The sequence below is a fragment of the Callospermophilus lateralis genome, chromosome 3, assembly GCF_048772815.1.
Source record: "Callospermophilus lateralis isolate mCalLat2 chromosome 3, mCalLat2.hap1, whole genome shotgun sequence".
NCBI classification, from domain to species: Eukaryota; Metazoa; Chordata; class Mammalia; order Rodentia; family Sciuridae; genus Callospermophilus; species Callospermophilus lateralis.
In genome coordinates, this window is record NC_135307.1 from 116,869,554 (window position 1) to 116,891,347 (window position 21,794).

Sequence of the window (21,794 nt, forward strand, 5' to 3'; positions counted from 1 at the left end):
AGAAATGGATGTGCATGCTCTATTTGCACATGGCCCCAGCCTGAGGACACATCTTTTTTCTTATGAGCCTCCATGTCCAGGAAGTCCAGGCACAGGCTATTTCACCTAATTTTGGTGATCACAGCCTCCAAAACCCACCATTTCCACATCACCCTTTCTTAGAGCTGTAAGAACAAGATCATGGTGGGATTTCCACATAGAGAGTGCAGAGGGCTCTTTCAACACTCCACCACACCCATCAGGCTGTCATTGCACCCTCTCCCTGTGCTCTACCATAACAGGAAGCCTACTTCCTCTAGAAGCAGCCCATCCTGTGGTTCATGAGTGAAAGTGCATGATCAGAATGTTCCCCTCACAGGGAGTCCACCGTGCCTCTCAGCACTCCTCTGCCCCGGCTCCTGGCTCTGCCCTCTGGGGCTGCAGTGCACCCAGCAGACCTCCTGCACAGATCATATCATCAGCCATCAAGCATGTTTGTGGGCAGACAAGCCTATAGAGCCTACAGGCTCAGTACCTGGCAGAAGGAGGTGGTCTCTGGTTTGGGATTTTGTTTTTTGAAGGTGGTATATTGATGATGGGTTGGTTTTTACCTCTAGTGAGATTTCTCCAGGCTATTCTGTTTAGAGTGATTTACCTTAAGCTGGAGTTGTATATGCAGGTAAGTTCGTGAATAAATATACCCAGAGACATAAAATCTATAGTACGTATACCCGAATGTATGCAGAAAACCTCTCTTTATCACATAGTTGGGGTGTTAGCTTTAGAAGGCCCTTTAGGCTCCAAGAATCCATGAGCCCATGGCCGCCCCACATACACATGCACAAATCAACCTTTGGTCTCCTGCTTTCCCACTCTGATCTTGGCCTCTTCTCTTTGAAGAGTATGTGTGGTCCCCGGAGAGGCTGTACTTCTCCAGGCTAAGCAGCCTGGCTCTTTTTAATGAACTGGCTTCAAGATCCCACCAAATCCTGGGTGCCCTCCAGCCTGCAGCCAGTCTCTTTGAAGTACAGCAAACACTAGCCAGCTTCCCCGGGCACACAGTGGGTGCTCATCGGGTCCGTTCCTGCCTCTGCTTAGAAATGCACCTCCCTGTGAGATGGGGCAAGTATAGTAGGTGGTCATCTGGGTGTTCATCACATGTCCTTTCTTGGGGCTGGGATTTGGGACTCAGCATCTTGTCCATGTGGACTGTGAGGACATCAGGCATCAGGTAGAGGTAAGGTTCCCCCCACCCTCAGTCTACAGCCCAAGAGAAACTAGAAACCTGAAACCCCTATCTTCCTTGGATTTCTTTTCTTTCTTTTTTCTTTTTCTTTTCTTTTCTTTTTTCTTTTTTTTTTTTTTTTTTTTTGGTACTGGGGAGTGAAGTCAGGGGCTCTAAACCACTGAACCACATCCCCAGCCATTTTTTGTGTTTTATTTAGAGACAGGGTCTCACTGAGTTGCTTAGTGCCTCACTGTTGCTGAGGTTGGCTTTGAACTTACAATCCTCCACCTCAGCCTCCTGAGCTGCTGGGGCTTCCTTGGATTTGGGCACAGGGGAGTTGCATTTGAGGCAAGGAGGTGGTGGCCCCTGCTTCCCACTCTGAGGGAAGCAGTGGCTATCTCAGTCAGGTGTAATCCCCATCCCCTTCTTCCCCTCATTGGGAAAGGGTAGGGCAGTCCAATGCCATGAAAAGGGCTATTCTGATGCCTTGGTTACAAAACTCTCTCTGGAGACCAGCCCAGAGTGGGGAATAAGTGGCTATTTAGCAAATGTGGGAAGGGAGGATAAGGGGAGGGCAGAATCATGCTGCCTTCTGATTAATATTCATGAATTTTTTTTGAAAGTCACATATGATGACCTTAGGCTTGTCCTTAGAGAAATCCCAACATAAAACTGCCTCCACTTCCTCACCAAATACAAACACAGGTGCCCAAAGTCCAGCATCCATAGCACAGTGGTCTCCTCAATTGGCTCTATCCTCTGGAAGGTTCTATACTCACCCCCAAGATTCCAGCTCTGGAAACACCATCATAGGATGATGATGGATCCAGAGAAAGAGACCCTTTCCCTCTCACCATCTCCCTGTTTTATATTCCTTACACAAAGTCCCCTACTCTCTGTCTTTTCACTGTCCCAGGTCACATGGCAGAAGACAAAGTAAGGAAGTCAGCCCCCCACACACACACCATTCACAGGTGCCCTTTCCTCACCAGCTCAGATTCTAAATCCAGTTGGGAGGAATGAGAAATAACAGCCTGTGCTTTCCCAGGGTGGCCCTTGGGTCACGGACACGTGGTGTAGAGGCAGGGTTCATCATCTTGCCATTGAAGGCTCCTACATGCTTTTCACAATGGCTGAACCCCTTTCCATGGTGCTCTGTGCCTTGAAGACAGCATCAGCCTCCACAGTCCCTTGACTATCATGTCTCTCCTCCCAAGCTCACCGCCTCAGAGACAGGGAGTTCGACACTTCCATCCTCCCTCACAGGGAATCCCTCCCTCCCAGGAATCCCTCTCCTGCTTCTGTCAGCTCCCTCATGATCCTCCTCCTTCTGCCCCTGTTTGGTTTCCTTCCTGGGCCCACCTTCTTCTTCCTGAGGCCATCTCCAGGGAGTCAGTTCCCATGCCCGTGTAAGCCCTGCTGATGTTGCAAACTCTTTTTTAAATAGCAATTCTTTTTTATTCCTTTATTTCATTATTTATTTTTATGCGATGCTGAGGATGGAACCCAGTGCCTCACATGTGCTAGGCAAGTGCTCTACCACTGAGCCCCAGCCCCAGTCCCTGCAAACTTCTTATATCCTCCCAGGTTGCACCAACCCTCCTCCCTGCAGCTGTCTTTCTTATACTTGGTTTCTGATTTTCATCCTCCTGATTATCTCCCCTTGACAACATTACTCTTACAGTTTCCCCCAGAATTATGGGACCAAGTCAGCATGGCTGGGTTAAACAGGACCATCACCCCTTCTCTAAACCAATTCTTCCCTTTGGTGCAGCCAGTCTGTTGTTTATCTTCATTCTCACCAAGGCAGTGAGAGTCCATTTAAAGATGGGAGTCCATCCACCTGGCACGTCTACTGCTGGACTTTGAACTTAAACAGGGTTTCTTTTCCCTGTGGTATTTCACCTTTTTCACCTCAACCCACCTTCTAGGCTTGAGATCACTCTGGACCCTGATTTTATCATACAATACATCCAGAGTTCCACTAGCATTCCACCCAAGCTCCAGGTCATCTGTGATGTGGTGGGGATGTTGTCAGTGCTGTAGTGTGTGCATGCACCCCTGCAGACCTGAGCTAGGATCCTGCATCTTGGCCACTCTTCATTTCCTTATCCATAAAAGGGATGGTAATCCCAACCAGCCAGGAAAATGGAATTAGGGGATCCATGCTCAGGACAGTGTCCTGCAGCCACTTGGTAAAGGGAGCTCTTAGCACGGTTCACCCACATTGCTGACAAATATGATGAACTTATCAGGGATGAGGACAGTGCTCCTGGAGGAAGGGGGAATGTTGGAGCCCCACTAATCCATCACTCAGCACCCGCCCCCCATGACAGCTGCTCTACCAGCTTCATATCCATAAGGACATCAAGGGGCCTTGTCAAGTGCTGAAGATTAACGTCACCAGCACCACATTTGACTTTGCAGCAATTTTTCAGAGAATGAAGAAAGGGGAAAGAGACAGTTTCTCTCTAGAGGCCAGATTCGCAGAAGTTCCCAGTGCATCCTGGGGGCTGTGGAGGAGATGGAGAAATAAGCCCTGCTTCCCAGATCAGAGCAGGACAAAAAGAGCCACAGTGTTTCCAATCACTTGTAATTCAGGAGACCTGATACAGGTTCATCACACATTCATCACCAGCCACAGGACCTCGGTTGCCTTGGGAATGTGAATCTGCAAGTTCCTTTGAGAGATGGAGCATACTAAGTCAGGATGCAGGGATAGCTGAAAAGGTGGACATTTGGACTTTCCCCAGCTCTTCTCTACTTATAAGCCCGATGCATAATTGGTAGACTGAAGAAGACAGAGCAGGGAAAGAAAGGGAGACAGGGCAGAGGCTTCCAGACCAACTTCTCAGAAAGTGCGGCTTGACCTTGGGATTCTCCCCTCTCAAAGTTGGACCACCTAGACCTCCCTTCAGCCAAACCAGATGTATCACAGACTCACCTAAGGTTATTCATGCATGAGTTCATTAACCATTTATTAGATACCTAACGCATGCCTTGCAATAAAGCACTCCAACAGATTATCACCACCATCTTGTTAAGAAGGGTCTAGTTGAAATAGGTACATTGAGCATACAAATAATAGGGGAAACATTGCTAAGATGTGTGGTTGGAGCACACCTCTGCCTCAAATAGTGGCTTAGAAATAGACAAGGCCAAAGTGCATTCCAGGAAAGGGACCTACATGTACAAAGACATGGAGGCTTGACGGTGGCTAGAGCCCATGGGACATACGGGGTTATAATGGACAGTGAGACTGGAGATTAGGTGGAGCCTAAACTGTGGAGGGCTTGGGTGACAGAATACAGGATTTGAACTTTGTCAAAAAGCATTGTGGAGCTAAAGAAGGTCCTTGAGTCAGATGTGGTCTGACCTATGTGTTGTAAAAGTCTCTCTTGATGCGAATAGGGAGAACCCAAGAGAAAAGATTAAATACTAAAAGAGCAGGCTTCAGGCTAACGCATGAACTCACAGTCCATCTACTGAGCTGTTGGCAGGGCTCCGTTTAATACTAAGACCCCTGACAGAATTTTAAAAATCTTTATCAGTGGTTTCCCTCCCCTGGCCCCTCAACTTGCTTTTGGATTAACACTCTGACACCATTTCCTGGGAAATAAATAATGGCCCCAGTGAAGATTAACACTGGGACCCTTATTGGCTGAAAGACAAACTCAGAGCCTGACTCCACCACAGCTGCAGGACCATGCAGGACACCATAAGGAGGCTTACATGCAGGGCAGGCAGCAAGCCCTCTTGAAGGGGCCTGTTGTCTGAGCCTCGCCTACAGCTGAAGAGATAAGAACCTACAACTGTGGCCACAGGAAATGACAAAGCAATGACTGATCGGGGAGTCGCAGCACAGGGCTCATTATGGCGCTTGCCAGCGGGCGAGACACCCTTATCAGGGAGAAAATTGCATCAGGCCTCCTGAATTACTAGCGATTGGAAGCAGATTTCTTGGGACGCACTTTGTTAGATACCTAATGAGCGGGATACAGGAGAGCAGAGCCTAAAGCCGGCAGGGCGGGGGGACAAATGTCTTTGTTAAACAGAATTTGTCAGTTTCCGCTCCAGGCTCCCTGGGGAGGGTTCAGGGCCAGCTAATTGAATTAAGAGCATGTGCTCTCCAGCTAGAAGGCTCAGGGCGGGGAGAGAGGCAGGCAGGCAGGCTGGCCGGAAGGCGGGCATTTTCAGCACCGAGGACAGCAGCTGCAGCCAGGCTACTCTGTAATTGCCAGGGCAGGCTGGAGCTGTTGCATTTTGCATGATCAGGGATCTAGGGGTTGAAGGGGTAGGAGGGAAGCAGAGGACATTGGGTGGAGGAGGAGACAGATGACCTAAGAAACTGCAATCCTGGGATGCTATTGGCCTGCTCTGTCTCAACAGACCTGGCTCTGCTGGCAACAGTGAGGGCTAGAAGGCTTGGAGAGGGGGCATCTTCTCCCCACCATGGTGCTCACATGTGCTGTGGGCAGCTGCAGCAGTGTGTGCTGGGCGCAGAGTCTGAGCGAGCGCATGGCCTGTGCATTGCTTTGAGCTTTCAAAGTCAGTCTCCAATTATATTGCTAATGAAGCAGGATGTGCTGCATCCATGCAGCTACAGAGCCAGGGGCCACTTGTCAGCCTCAAGCTGCCCCAGAAGGAGGGGCAGGAGCTGCCAACTAGAAGAGCAAATAAACAGGCTTGTGGGGGTGGGCCAGCAACCTACTTGCAAGGCCAGGCCTGAATAGGGAGGAATTTCATCCCTCAGCCATCATCCTCTCCCTATCCCCCAGTATCCCTGTGATCTGGGATAAGCTCCCTTTCAGGAGGAACAAGAAGGTGAGGACACAATTCCCTCTCCAAAATATGGGCAGACTGAAGCTCAGGAGTCAGGAGAGGCAGTGCTGGCCATAAACAAAGGAAACTCTTAGGAAAATCTAGGCACTGTGGTCCCCTGGGTACCCTGCACGTCACATGAAAGCAACGACCTCTGGCCTCCCCTGCTGGGCCTGTGTCTCTGGAGGTCTAAAGATGTTTCTATATGTCACCCACTCACTCTGCCAGGATGGATCCTGGCAAAGTTGAATGGGACCAAGGGTTGGAAGTGTGCACAGAAGACTTGCAGGTTGGGTGGTACCAGCAGGAAGCAGCTGTGTGGACAGACAAGGTCCATCCAGCTGTGAGGGAGAGCAGAGCAGAGTGGAACCCTGGAGTCGGCAGAGACTGCAGGAAGGGCAACTGTGGGTGGAATGGGCATAAGACATAAAACCCATGGACACTCTGCCTTCCCCTCACAACACCCCCTGCCCACCCAACTGATGGGGTGAAGGCACTGGCCTGGATTAAGGGGTTAGACTCATTTTGAATTTATCTTTGTGATGAAATTAAATGAACAATACATAGTAAACATCAGAATCCACATAAATATACCTGGTGAGTGCTTGGCTCTAATGGGGGCTCAGTACACATCAGCTCTGGGTGGATGAGTTGACCCAGCTAGTGCTGGGGCCACACAGGGTGGACAGCAAGGAGACAAGCTGTGGGGGAGGGGACTTCTTCAGCAATTGTCCCTGCTTTCAGTAATGATGGGGGCACCTCTGGAGACCTCTCTTGATTTCATTACTTCTACTTCCTCCCCTAACTGGATTAGATGACAGTCTATGAAATCCCGGGCATTGAAATTGGCTTTCTGCCTGGAAATGAGAAGAAATATCATTACAGGTCCTGAATCAGCATATCAAGTCCCAGGGGCTACCTGGTCAGTGGGGAGGTGGTCTTTGCCATGGTTAGTCATTCTTTCCTTCATTCTTCCATTCATCCATCCATCCAATATGTGTTTCATAGCTTCTCTCTGCAGCCAATTGGTATTCAGCAGTTCTGAATAGGAGAGAGGGTGCTTTTTTTCTATTTAAAACACACAGACAACCAGAAAGTCCCAAATCATCCAACTCAGATGCTACCTTGGTTATATTCATGCGATAGTTTCTGAAGCAGGTCGGGGAGACAGACAGGGCTGATGCTCATGGTCAAAACAGGCCCGGGAGTCCTCGTTAGAACATGCAATAGGTCATGTGCCAAAGTCAGCCTCAGGGCCACCCAATGCCTCCCTCTTCCCATTCCAAGAGTCTTTATATAGCTGCTCTATCTTTGGGATTGTCTATTTTTTGAATCCATTTGTTAGGGAAGGAATTGGAGCCTGGAATGGACTGGATGAATGTGGACCTGTATGAATGTTCCTAACTCTACTGACCCAAATCAAAAAGGTTTCATGCAAATACATTTCTACACACCAAATTTTATAGCACATAAAGGAATCGTGTAAAGGATCTCAGTGGCCAAGTAAAGAGTCCTTGTCCCAACTCATCTAGTCCCTATATGTGGACCTTTGTATAGAGTATCCACTTAAAGAGAGAGCCACCCCTCTCATTCTCACTCTAGTGTTCCGGGTCAAGCACTGGGGCTCCTCCCACCCTGAGCACCTGTGTCTTGGTTGGCATTGTGCCCATTTCTCTATTTGCTTCTAACACAACATTAGATAATAGAACAATGAGTCTGCCATGTAACTAAGGATCCCAACAACTGATGTAGGGTGGGACTAGGTTACCTTTGAGGCTGCTACAAACCTTTAGACTGCATGATTCTTAGAATAGGCAGAGTTTAGAACTAACCACAGATTTCAAACAAGCTTTACAGTAACTGATCCCCAAAGGGAGCATAGACACGTCCCTAAGCCTAAGGAACTTAAGTTTCATTGGGAAACCAAAAATAGCAAGCAAGCCTGGAACTAGAGAGCAGGGTAAAAGCAGATAGCCAACTAGAAGAATGGGCTGGAAGAATCTAGAAAAACTAAGTGTAGGCAGAGGCATGAAGGCTTCCTGCAGGGGAGGGGCTGGAATAGGGTCAGATTTGAAACTGGCAGAGATGAGAGCCATAGTCATGCCACAGGAAGAGGTGGGGAACAGGACATTAAAGGAGAAGAGGCCCATGGGAGAGTCCAGAGTGAAGCGAGACTGTGGTGGTGAGAAATTGGATGATGATAAAAGAGATGAAATGGAAAATGTCTACACAGCAAAGGGGATCAAAAAAGCATGGGGCTTTTAGAAGCTACTATTACTACACTGGGTAGGGGAGTCATGGTCATGGGTGACATATTTGTTTATTGACCACCTACAATGAGCCAGGCACTGGGGATAAATAGTGTCTTTGTTTAAATGGAATTTATACCTTAGTGTGGGCACCAGGGGAGGGAGGCAGATAATTAAGAAGAAAGCCAATTTTGTGAAAGTTAATTTTCTGGCAGAGTAAACATTAAGAACAGAGTAAAGTGGGACACTGCATAGAGAGTATATTGGAAGTGGGATTACTTTAAATAGAGTAAGGGGGTCTATCTCAAAAGCTTTGCTGAGAATGTCACCTCTGGGCTGAGACTGGAATGATGAGCAGGGACAGTAGTGGAAAATCCATGAGGCCCTCCAGGGAGAGAGAGCAGCAAATGTAAAATCCCAGAGGCAGGAGGAGCTTGGCATGTAGGAAGAACAGCAGGACAGTGTGGCTGGGACCCAGTGGGCAAGGGGCCCTTGCAGGCTGTCCATGGAATCAGGCACACAAGGCCTCTGAGCCATGAGGACGGGAGGGTTGGGGGATCATACAAGACATAGAGAAAAAGCCTGTTCAGAGTTCTCTCTGCATCTTCTCAGAGACCAGAAAACTTCTTGACACCGCACAACAGCAAGGTTCTGCCCATCCTGGACCCCAAGATCCTAGATGAGAAACTGGGTACTATCCGTGAGTCCTGGTTCGATGCCAACATGAACTCCCCGATGGACTCCAGCCAGTCCACCTCTCAAGAATTTGAGGAAGAGCCTCAGGTGCCAGAGATGTCCCGTGACACGGTAAGTGTCCCTCCCTTGGACAGGGCAGGATGGCACAGCAGTGAAGGCCATGGGAAGGAGGCTTAAGTGCCACCTCTGGGACTGGCTCATCCCTCAGGCAGCAAGTAGCTCTCACTGTTAGGGACACTCTGTATGTGAACTTCCCCTCGAGACAAGCTGATGGAAGGCATGGATTCTTCTTAGACAGTTTCTTCATCTTCTGAAAGGAACTTTCATGTAGCTTCTTTTGAAACAAACCCCAGCAACACTTGTAAACCAGGGTTCCATTTATTCAAGTCACTATCAGCTGAAGGGCAAAGCCCCTCAGAGATTAGTTGTAACTTATAGAAAAGGAAGTTGGTGCTCAAAGACAAGAGCACACCATTTTTAGGCACAACATCTGTCCTTGATCATGGGATTTGGCATGGGGAGGGATCACAGCAGAATCTCAGCCCCTTGGTGCAGAGAGCTAAAGAACAGGCCACCCAATGACAGTTCCATCAAAGTCCCCAGTGGAGGTAGTGCCCCAGTGACCATGGGTGACTTCATTTGTGGCTTCCTCCCTTCTTCCACAGCGGATCCCATGGGGAACGCTGCTCCGGAAGATCCAGAGGAAAGGCCCCAGAAAAGGCCATTGGCCCAATAGGAAACCCAGGTCCTCCTCCTCTCAGGACCTGCCCACCTCCATTGACAGCCTCCTCATCTACCCCTGGCACTTCTGCACCTTTCTGGAACTTGCGACATCAGACGAATAGGAAGGGTCACTGCCTATTTGGTGTGCCCTTCCCACCAGGAGCAGGACTGCTCTCAGGAGCAGTTCCCTCCTTTGTCCCTTGGGGAAAACATTCTCAGGAGCCATTTCCAGCATGGCCATAAATTGCATTGAGAATAAAGATTCAGATCTTCTCCTTGGAGATTTGGAGCAGCATGAATAAACCAATTCCTGCTGCCATCCAAAGTCTTACCCTGGGACCCCCATACACACCCTCTTTTGCCTCTAGGCAGCAGTATTGGTGGGGGAGTAGCAAATACCAGGGAAGAAAGAAAAAGGGAAAGGAAGGTATCACCCAAGGAGCAAGGCTAATAGGAAGGAAGGGGAAAGGTGATCACATTTGTCCCTGGCCACCACCCATGCAGAGAGCTCAGGGCAACTCTCCTGCCCTCACCCCACTCTCAGGGATGCGCCGCCTGCCAAGCCTCAGCCCTCAGCCTGTTACATCTTCACCTCAACCCTGGAGGCAGGGCTCAGCCCCTGCATGCCACCATTGCTGGGAGCACAAGTGCCACCTGGCTGGACAAACCTCTCATGTCCTATGCCTAGGCACCACACCCTGTGTCACTAAGGAGGGAGCAGTCCCCAGCCCCTTTCCTCATACTTTATACATGGGAGAGCTCTCTGGCTTAGAGTCCAATGGGCAAAGAGTGCACTGTCCAAGTTGAACATCAGGCCTGGGGGCCTGGGGACCTGGGGTTAGGAAGAGGAGTTAGACACAGGTGAGGCTGTGGATTTGTCTGGGGGAAGTGAGGCATTGGAAGGGCTGGAAAGGCTGGGTTGGTATCTCACTGTGCTTATGAAATGCGATGAGAATGATGTGAAAGCAAAGGCAGCAGAGGAGGAAGGGGCCTTTAAATACAGGACGGTCTGCTAGCTAGGCAATTGACACAATTATTTTTAAATATCTGAAATGATGTTATGATAACATGGGTAGTGGGCCTATTAGCCTTGATTTTCTCTTCAGGATTAGGGACTAGACCTGCAGCCTGAGAAGTCAAGATTAGCCATTAGGAGGAACTGTCTTTGAGCAAGAATAACCACTGGGTGACAGAAGGGAGGAGGGAAGGGTGTGCACAAGGGGCACCAAGACAGGATTCTGGGAAGCTCAGGTGACAATGAGGGACTTGGGCTGCCCATGCTCGCAGACCGTTATATATGCTGTGAGTTTGGCCTAATGGTGGATAACTCAAGCATGTCCACCAGAGACAGCACCTCTGGCACTCCCACCCACGGACCATGTACCCAGAGAGAAGGCCTCGCAATCCCTCCCCTCCCTCTTGCTGGATTCCTGGTGAGGCTGATGGATGGCTGTTGGGCTGTGTCCACTCGAGCCCCCACCATCTGGCCTTGAACTAAATTAGTGCACACTGAAGCCTTGTTCCTGGGCTCTAGGGTTCTGCTGAGGCCTGGCCCGACACAGATGTTAGCAAATGCTTATTGGGACCCCTGGCTGGACATCAGAGCACTAGAAGGAACCTTAGAGAGTTGCTAGCCCATCCCTTCATTTTACCAAAGGTGGAAACTAGGTGATCCAGGGGTGGAACAACACCCGCCCAAGGTTTCCTGATCTCACCCCTCCCCCATGCCACCTTGCATCTAGCCAGGGAAACACTGGATGGCCACAGGGTCCACATGCTCAGCCAACCTGGCACTGTTGGGTCCCTCAGACACTCACAGAGTATTCAGGGCAGTGGCCTCATCCCTCCCTTGCCCATACCCATGGTTCCAGGCCCCTCCTGTGTCTTGGTTCTGTCCTTGACCTTCTCACCCCTGATTTTTCCCCCATGCTACCTCCACCTCCTCTTTTTCTTCCTCTTTCCCTTCCTTCTCCTCCTCCTCCTCCTCCTCTCCTGCCCCTCACCCATCCCCACCTTAGTTACCATGCTGGCTCTTCCCATCCCTAATATATGCCCTAGCTGGGTCCTAGACACCCAGCCCCGACTCCAGCTCCTACACACAGGTCAGAGCCCAAAAGAATCAAGGCAGGACCTAGACACACACATTCATGCAGCTGGTAGAGCCTGGTCACAAGCAGTAGAATGTGGGTGGGTAGCAACAGTGTACAGCTCCATGACAATCACAGGTGGCCCTGCAGAATGGGTCACTGTTCCATAGCAACCAAATAAAATTGCATAGCAATGGATGAACTCATGTGACCAAGAGGCACAGTGACAAGCAATAGAATGTGGCCATGGATCACAGGAGCATAGCTGCCTAGCAATAGACCCCAGTCACAGAATGATGTCATATGGCACTGCATTGTGGGAAGATGCAATTGCGATCCAGCCATGAGCATAGAACCTGTGTGTAAGCCATAGATGTGGTAATAAGGCAACAGAAGATCTTGAAGAGCCCTGGGACACACTCAGGTAGCAATGGCCCAGTTACAAGGCACGCGACTCCTTGTTTCCGGAAATGACCACCAGCAATAGAGCCTGTGAGTGAAGCAGTGGCTCTGTGACACAGCAGCAATAATGTAGTGACCAAACAATGACCCCAGTAACCCCCTTGGCTCTCGGCTTACCTGTCACCCTCCCCGCATCACCTGGCGGAATTCCCAGCGCCTTTGTCTAGGTCGAGTTTCACGTGCGGTTCCCAGAGCCCAGGAAACAATTTTGTCTGCGATTCCCTCCAGAGCCTACTTGGGCTTAATAGGAAATTGAACATTTTTCTGGAGAAAGGAGCACATTGGGAATGGAGGAGGGAGTGGGAGATGCTGTTGTGCCCCTTGGGTCACTGCCAGTCCCATACCCACAGCCCACTGGGCTGACTGGGGCTCCCCACCAAATGCAGCCATTTTTTGCAATCTCCAGACTCCTGGGTTTAACACAGAAAGTTCAAGTGCGGATTTACCAATGTGGTGCCAAGCTGGTCCTGGGTGAGTGAGCCCACTGAGGTCAAGGGTAGGGCCCAGGGGCAGAGAGCGCTAAGGGAATGCCCTCACCTCCTCTGAGTGGGACACCCATGAGCATGACTAAGTAAGTGAATGTCAAGGGCAAGGTGTTCAGGGTTAAACCCACGCAGCAACTCACTGCACCCGTCTTGGGAGCCCCTCCGCACCCTACCACAGACACCCCAGCCCACCCTGTGCTGAGCCAGATCAGGTCTCCCAATACCAGGGCAACAGCAGGTGAGCTGGGGGGTTCTGTCCAGTCTCCAGCTGGCCGGTTCCACTCACAAAGGCTTAGGAGATACCTACCAAGGGTCTGGGCTCCCTGTTCCTCAGTCAGTCAGAAAACCAGAACTCCCCACCTGCCAGTGCCCAGCCTGTGACCAGCAGGGAAGGGAGGGCATGGAGGAGGGGCAGGCTGAGCCCCTGAGCACTGGAAGTTCCCCAGGAACTTCTGAGACATCTCCCCAGAACATTAGCCTCAGCCACACCGAGAAGAGCCCCAGGAAGTTATTTGATGAGCAGGCCAGGGCCTGACTGGGACAGTGTACCTTCTTAACAGCCACACATACCTAGCCCTGCTGGGCCCACTAGTATGCCCTCAGTAAAGAAGAGGCAGAGAGACAGAGGAAAGCAAGGAGAACTTCCTGGAGGAGGCGGGCATTGCTTTGGATCAGCAGAGGCAGAGGCTCAGTGGCTATTCAAGAAGTATGCACTTAGTGTCGTTTCCAGTCCAGAAACTCAAGCATGGGTTGCTCTCCTGTCTGCCGCCCCCCCCCCCCGCCCCTCTTCCTCTGCCCTCCACCCACCCCCCAACACACACACTACTTCACCTGCTGTTTCTGTGTCTCTCTTCTTTCTCTGGTTGTCCCCATTTCTCTCTGAAATCCCCTCTCCTCGCTCTTTCCCTCCCTCCCACAGTCGTGCTCAGAGGAGATTTGTGGCAGACCAGAGGGCCCTCATACCAGGAGATGAATAATTGACAAGGGTTGTTTAAAGATTCAGTGGAGTTTTTCCAACCTCCCTACACTTGAATAACTCATTTCTTTCATTCTCTCTTTGAAAGCCCCCCTCCTCCACCTCCCTCTTCCCATCCCCCCATCCCCCCATCCCCCCATCACTGTCCCCCTCTGAGCAAAGGCTTTTGTTTCCTTTCTGGAGTCTGTGGACCCTACAAGGATCCCTCCCTGGCTCCCCTGGACTCTTCAAGTGCACTTCCCCTGCTGCCCCCACCCCAATTAACCTGCCCCTGAAGGAAGTAGGTGGCTTTCAGCTCTCAGAGGACCCCATTTCATGGACACAGAGAAGACTAGAGAGCTATGGCTTCTCCCACATCCCCCTAGCAGAGGAGGCAGAGCTTGGGCCCCAGGAGGGCAGGCCTGCCGCCCAGGGCCCCTTCCCTCTCAGGCAGGCAGAGAGCTGCTGCTCTGTCCCAGGGTGCTTGGGGCGCTAAGTGTCCCTGCACCTTGATTTTTCCATCTGTGATACAGGAGAACCGCTCGCCCTGCCCTGTCTGCCCCTCAGGATCCATCAGGACAGGTGAGGGGCCTTCAAAGGGAAGTGGCCATATAGTAGACACCCCTAGTCCTCAGTATCTTCTTGGCATGGCCTTAGGGCGAGCAACTCTCTGTGTCTGCCCTTGGCAAACCCGGCAGGGGATCACCCACTGTGGCATGGAAAGCCCCCTGTGGCATTCAAGGCTGCCACCCATAGCACCCACAGCCACAGGGCACAAGCCTCTGCGGGACCCACACAGCTCCATGCTGTGCCCTGTACTCACAGGTTTCCATTTTCCTTGGAGTGACCTTGAACTCTCTTCCCCTCCTGGGGGATGCAGTTCCTGCCTCAGTCTGCAGAGGAGGTTGGAGCAGATGTGCCCAAGTCCCCTGAGGCTCTTACGCTGTGACTGAGCCTTGGTCCTGCCCCCAGGCCCCCACCCAGGGTGAGGTCTGCAGACTCTGGAGGCTGACAGAGACCAGCCAGCCCCAGCAACCTGAGCACCACCTGGTGGCCGGTGACACATCCTGAGCAGGGGCCTTCAGCAGCAGTGGGCAGTACTCACTAGAGAGAGGACCAGCACTCCCCCGGCCAGTGTCCACATCAGCGGAAATGAGTAGCAGGAGCATCAGCCTGAGTGAGGACCTGAGAGCCCAGGCGGCCTGGGGCTGGCCACATGCCCGAGTGGGCAGGCCTCAGTGGGGCCAGAGCTCAGGCACTGAGCCCAGCCTAGAGGCAGGTCCCCCAGGGCTGGGAGCATGAGCCCACCAGGGACCCAGATTCTCCAGAACCACCAGAGGCAGAAAGTACGAAAGACAGAGAGAGAGAGAGAGAGAGAGAGAGACCTAGCAGAGCCATCTGGTGCCCTCCTCAGCAGTCTCCTGACAGATGGCCCTGACTCAGCATCCCCTTCAGGCCACCAACACAGCCACAGCCAGTCCCCAAACACCCCTCACCCACCCCTCCTGCCCCCACACCATCCTTGCCTCCCCTGCCCAGGCTTCATGGCCCCCGTTTGCCTGGCCGGTCTGCCCTCAGTTGCCTGTACAAGCACCGGGTTCCGTCACCCCAAGGCCCACCCATGGCACTGTATGCTCACAAAGACCAGCCCCATCCTGCACACTCCTGTCCGCCAGGCCCAGTGCCTGCAGGCGGAAGGTGACCCCAGGGCTCCAGCGCCCCCTCCCCCCCCTGCACTCCTGCTGCCCCTGAGCCAGGAGCCTGCAGGCTGGTGCTGGGGGAGGGGATTCTAAAAATATATCCGAGTGAGCCTGCACAGTCCCAAGCCAGCTGAGAGCCCTCACCAGCGCTCTTCCCCTTCCTGTCCCTCCCCCAGCTCTGTCCTTTTCCTCCTCCACTTCTGCACACACAGAGTGCTTACCCAGCATTTAAAGAACGGAGAGAGGGAGGGGAGAAAGCTGGAAAGGAAGACATGAGGTTCCCATTCCACACATGTTCCCCACACAGCCCGCTAGAGACACCTTCTCTCATCCTTATCAGCTTTGAGTCCCATTCCCACAGTTCTGTGTGACCTCGGAGAAATCACTCTACCTCTCTGATCCTGCCTCCTCCTCCTTAAGTCAGGGAATACTATCTTCCTGCCTACCTCTTGAGGCCATAGGAAGAGTTAACAAGAGAGTGGATGGCGATGCTTAGGAAACTGCTGGTTTCCTGGGGCCCCTGGAGGCCAAGAATAAACAAAGAAAAACACAAACTCCCCAGGCCTGTCCCTCTGACCCTTTCTCCAAAAGGACTCTTCCCAGACCCCTGACCCACTCCTCCTCCTCCCCCTCCCCCTCCCCCTGCGTCTCAGGCGGGCCATTCTCCTCCTCCATCCATCACCTGGGACTAAAGAGATTAATAAACGAGACTCATAACTCAGCTGCCGGGATGCAGCAGATATTTACGGCTCCGTTTCAATTTGCAGAGAGATTAAGTGTTTGTCGATTTATTGTCTCTCCATGTATCCTAGCGGCTAGCGAGCCCCCCCCACCCCCCCAGCCAGCTCCCCTCCCCCACTTGCTAGGCCCACTGGCCTCCCACCCTCGAGCTGGTGGGGAGCCCCATATGCCCAGTCAGGAAAGCCACCAGCTGCTGAGACTTGGCCAGAGGGGCAAGTGGCCTTGACCCAGGGCCAGAGCCTGGAGGCCCCGGAACAGGCATTAGACAGGAGTGGGCTGCAGTGTCATCCTCAGGACCACCCAGAGGGCCACAGTGCCCTTCCTCCAGCTGCTCTCTGCCCTGCTGGCCAAGGCAAAGTCCCAGAGCCCAAGCCCCACGCTTCTAGACCATTCTCTGGGCACCTATGACCCCAGACTCTTCTGCCCTGATAGGCCTGATCCTGTGCTGACAGAGGACTTCGCAGGGTTCCACATGTGTCCCCTCCTGCCAGGGTCAGCTGCTTTTACCGGGTGCACCCTGAGGCCCAAGGATGGCTACCTAAGGAGGACAGGTGCAGGGAACCTACATTTATGCTCTTGCCCTGGGCCCTGGGGACATGAGGATGGCCCTGGAGAGGGAGGGACACCCTTCCCCGGAGCAACCCACTGTCTACCTAGGGAGGAGCCTGCAGAGGCCTAGGGACATGAGACAGTCCAGGGAGGCTGGTGAGAAAGGGGCATCATCCCCAAGGGCCATGCGGGGAGAGGACTTGACCCAATATGAGCAATGCTCAATGGGCTAAGAAGAGCACAGATAAGCATAGGGAACAGAAATGTCAAGACTTTTCACCTGCATGGACCTGCTCCCCCCCCCAGCTGCCTCTCCACAAAGTCTAGCATGTACACCCACTCATCCATTTGGCCACCTTTGTGAGCACCTTCTAAGTGCCTGGTCTCATTTCCTCACCCTACAGCCCACCCCACTACACACACTCATTATGCGGCTTTAGCAGGTTGATGTCCTGTCCTGTTTTCATCACTCAAGAGCTGTGTGTCCTTAGAGAAATTACTTCACTGCTCTGATCCTATCTCCTCATTGTTAAGTGAAGGGAATGATCCCTCTTATTTCCTCTTGAGACTGTGCAAAAGAGAATCAGTGACAGTACACTGGAAACTTGAAGGGCTGTCCACATATCAGGAGTCTTCTTCTTAGTCAACGTATTCATGAAGTCCTTCAAGACTGACGAGGATGAGGGGTGACAGAACAACTCACCCTACTCTCTTTCTCTGACCCCTTCTCCAGAAGCTCATCCCCAAGATAAGTGAAAATTACATAAAGATAATTCCATAAAAGAGTCCCTGACCTCAAGGAGCCCAGGGTCAGCAGAAGAGAAACATAAGTAAGAGGAGTCCGTGGTCAGGAGGGGACACCCTGTGCACGTGGGACTGTGAAAATGTAGCCGGGGTATACCTAATGCCACTCCCACCCAGTCTTGTCCTGGGGGCTTTGCAGATGTCACTGTGGAGAGAGAGAGAGAGAGAGAGAGGAGAGAGAGAGAGAGAGAGAGAGAGAAGCCAGCTGAACATTAACGTTAGTATGAAAATATGATAGACATTTGATTTTTTTGGTAGCAGGAAAATGTAGGTGAACTTGTTCCTGCAAAAGGAACCTGTTGATCAACTGCGCAGAAATTGTGTGTGTGTGTGTGTGTGTGTGTGCGCGCGTGCGCACATATCTCTTTCTTAGGCCTGGCCTGGGGTCTCACTAAAAGGCACTATAGTTCCTTCTAGACTTCAGTTTCTTTATAAAATGGAGAGAACACCCTCTCCAGAGAGGAGCGAGAGCATCTTAAAGGCAGAACTGAAGGGGCAGGTGGGGTAGTGAGTTGGCCAAATCAGGGCCTTGGCCCCACACTCTCTAAAGACATGGCTCAGAGAGGGGGGTGGGGAGAGAGCGGCGACAGGGCAGGGTAGAAAATTAATAGCTTGCCCCTGGTCTGGGAGTCACCCGGCGGAATCTTTCCCTCTCTCTGAGCCTATGGCTGAGCTGCCGTCTGTGGGTGAGGGTCCTGGCCTGATGGCTTCCTCCTCTAACCAGGAGAATCAGGCACACAGGGGTGGACAACCTCCTGGTGCTGCCTCTTGTGGAGATGGTCAGCACAGCCTGGTCCCAGCCCTTGACTCACCAACAGTGGCAGGAGTATGATGCCCTCAGTAAATAAGGCCCAGAGGATGCGGTCATCAACTGCTGAGGGCTCAGGGCAGCTGGGGGAGAGATCGCCATCCTAGGCAGTGGGGCTGGTCCCTTCTGCAACTTGTCCACCCACCCCATCCTGGGCCCTCCTAACTACTAAGTATATCTGTCCCTATTTCTTTAGCTCTTGCTCTGCATCCCATAATTCTAGTCCCAATTTCATTTATTTATTTATTTATTTATACGTACATACATACCAGGGATTGAACTCAGGGGTACTCAGCCACTGAGCCACATCCCCAGCCCTCTTTTGTATTTTATTTAGAGATGGGGTCTCACTGAGTTGCTTAGAAACTCGTTTTTTGCTGAAGCTGACTTTGAACTCAAGATCCTCCTGCCTCAGCCTCCCAAGCTGCTGGGATTACAGGCGTGTGCCACTACCCTCAGCCCAATTGCATTTAATTCTGGTGTCAACCTGATGAGGAGTATATCATTACCAGCTCTGCTTTACAGGTGGGGAAGCTGCTGGTGGCTGACTAAACCCCTGGGGCCACTGGCAAGCCCCAGGAATCCCAGGTTGGAGCAGCCTGGACCAAGCTGGGTGACTCACAAGTGGGGATTGGGGTTTGACTCATGTTCTCCTAACCCACCTGGGAAGAAGGGCAGCCTCAGTTTCCTAGTAAACACCAAGACAGCTCTGTGGCCCTCCCCGGCCCACCCAGAACATTAGAGAGTAAGCAGAAGGGCCCACACACCAGATGTCTAAACTCCAAATAATTTAAAGTTAACAAATGAGGTTGAAGCTATGAAATAGCTTCTATCCCTCTGCCCTTAAATGCACTGGATGAAAAAAAAAAAAATCTCAAAAGGAATCTTCGATTTCACGCAGGACCCTGACAACATGGAGGGCAGCTCCCAAGTTCACTGTCCCTTCCTGTCCCCTTCTCATCCCAGCTCACATTCAGTCCCACAACCATGAGACTTTATGGGATCTTTCAAGTGCCTAAGAGTACATCGCCACCTTCAGGAGCACAGAAAGTGCAGCAGGAGGGAAGTCTTGGTCAGGTACCCTGGATAGGCTTGTTCTAAAGGGGTGCGGGTTCTGGGTGGGCACGTCCCCTTGGCCCCAACAACTCCTCACCCGGGGGAAATGTTGCATCCCTAGGAGGACCAGAGCAGAGCCCTCTAACACAGGGGCCCAGGGCTGGAGCCCCTCTTGTCTAGAGCTAAGAGCAAAACTAACCCCACTACACAGGGTTCCTCCCCCAGTTCTGAGACTCTATCAGGGTGCTGCTCCTGAGCTCAGATTAAATGCTTTTCAGTACAATCCAATTTCCTTTGACACAGACTAGAAAAGCCCAGTGTGTCTGGGGAGGGGGGGTTGGAACAGCTTCCCGAGTGAGTCCCCACCCCCATAAAGGAGAAGACAGAGGGAGGGACTTCACTTTGGCCCCTCACCACGGCCCCTGCCAACACACACACACACACACACACACACACACACACACGACGCTAAACATCCAATCAAGTCCTCAGATAATAGACAACGGCCAGTTCACTCCCAGTTTAATCAGATAAAATGCCCATTCATCGGCTCCTGCCAGCGCAGACATCCCGCCATCAGCGAGCGAGGCGGCGGGCCGGGCGGCAGGAGGCGCCGGCGCAGTGGACTGGGTCCGCGGGCTGCGCCTTTAAATCTTCCGGGAGGGGGGCGCCGCGGCCCGGGGGACTAATTATCCCTCCGCCCTCGGCCAGCGCTGCTCAAACAGACAAAGGGGGGCTCCGTCCCCACTGCGCTAAGCCTCGCAGCAGAATTTTTTTTGCTCTCAGATATGCAAATCCACCTCTGCACGCCGGACCTAAGGACCGGCTGAGCGGTGGCTGGGGCCTTGGAAGGGCCAAGCCAGCAGGGCGACGGGGAACTGCTTTGGGAGACTGGGGGCAGCTCGGGCTTCTCCCGGGCTGGGTTGGGAGCCCGATCTGCGCCCTCGGGGTGGCAGGGGCCGTGGTGAGGGGCCACAGTGAAGCCCCTCCCTCTGTCTTCTCCTTTATGGGGGTGGGGACTCACTCGGGAAGCTGTTAGGCTGCCCCCGTCAAACCCTCTCCTCTCTAGGACAAAGCCACCTGGTGCTGCCACCTGCTCTGAACTCTTCCATGGCTCTGTGTCCCTCAGCATGAGCCCCTCTGCCTGACACCCCAGTCCTCTTACTGAACCCAGGATATTCTACCCAGCCCCACCCCACCAGGCTCTCAGCTCCAGGGCTCAGCTCTCTGCCCACTCCACCCTGTATCCCCTCCCTTCCCCTGCCCTGTGCCTAGTATGCAGGGGGGACTCCATAAGTGTGCACCCACTGAATACATCCCTTACCCCTTCTAAAGCAGCTGTCTGGACCAGGGTGGTCTGGGGCACAAAAGAAAAGCTTGTTTCCTACTCAGCTCCCAGCCACTTCCTGTGGGGACCTCAGTGTTTTTAGCTGTGAAATGGGGATATGCTGATCTATACCCCACAGGCTCTATACCCCTAGCGCCTGGAGAGGGCTCTATGGGTTATGAAGTCTCCTGTGTCTTATTTTTCACAGCAGGGGGAGAGAACAGCATAGGAGAGTAGCTGGGTGGGCCTTGGTGGGTCTGGGGTCAGGTGCCACCTTTCTCACCCTCCAAGACCCTCATATGAGACACCTATCAGCTGCTCCAGAATGTGTGGGTCCCTGCCCTGCTCATTTCAGACTCCCTCATGTTGTCCACCAGCCATCTCAGCAGGAGGGATCTACACCTGGAAAGGCAGAGGGGAGCTGGAGGGCAGCAAAGAGCAGGACTGGAGACCTGCTTGGTGCAGATGGTCCAACTAATCAGAATTTGGATTCTGAGAGTGACCCTGGGCCTGGGTGGGTAGGGGCCATCCTAAGAGGCCCAGTGAGGAGGGTACCCCCAGGCAGGAAAGCCCCTTTCCTCATTGCCACCTGCATCTGTGAGGGTCTGGGCCCTGTATTTCCATTACTTAGGAAGAGCGGGGGACACTGAAGGAGGGCACAGCGACACTTCCTACAGAAGGGTGCTCAGGGATAGAGGAGTCGGAAGAGTGGTCACATGAGGCTTGAGAGCAGGCTGGGTAAGGAGGGGACTCTGAAGGGACCAAACTGCCTTGAGGCTCAAGCCTCATCGGGCAAAGACGAACACAGGGATTTCTGGAAGCCTTGCCCAGAATTCTGAGAGCTGAAGCACTCTGTAAAGCCATGGGGTGACTCGGAGCCTGGCAGAAATTGAATGTTTTCCAGCAACACAGGGCTGGAGGGTTGGGGGGTAGGCAGTGGGGACTCTGACCAGGGCCAGAGGCAGGAAAGGCCATCTAGCCAGGGAGGACAGTTGGGCCAAGGAATAACAGACCCTAAGAGAATCCGGATGGGGCCTTGGAGGTAACAACAAGGTAGTTGGGACATGCCCATTCCCAGGACAGGACTCCCCAGGCAGGAACTTAAAGACGTCCCAGCCACACCA

The 21,794-nt window shown here is 52.5% G+C and overlaps 1 protein-coding gene across 1 annotated transcript in view; it reads left to right on the forward strand.

Annotated features, from left to right (window-relative positions):
* The window catches only part of Ccdc33 (coiled-coil domain containing 33), a 105,205-nt gene that overhangs the window by 62,794 nt on the left and 20,617 nt on the right, over nucleotides 1–21,794 (forward strand). The window contains exon 12 of the mRNA XM_076849412.1: nucleotides 8,890–9,084. Coding sequence (XP_076705527.1) covers nucleotides 8,890–9,084 — 195 coding nt within the window. The remainder of the gene's footprint in view (nucleotides 1–8,889; nucleotides 9,085–21,794) is intronic.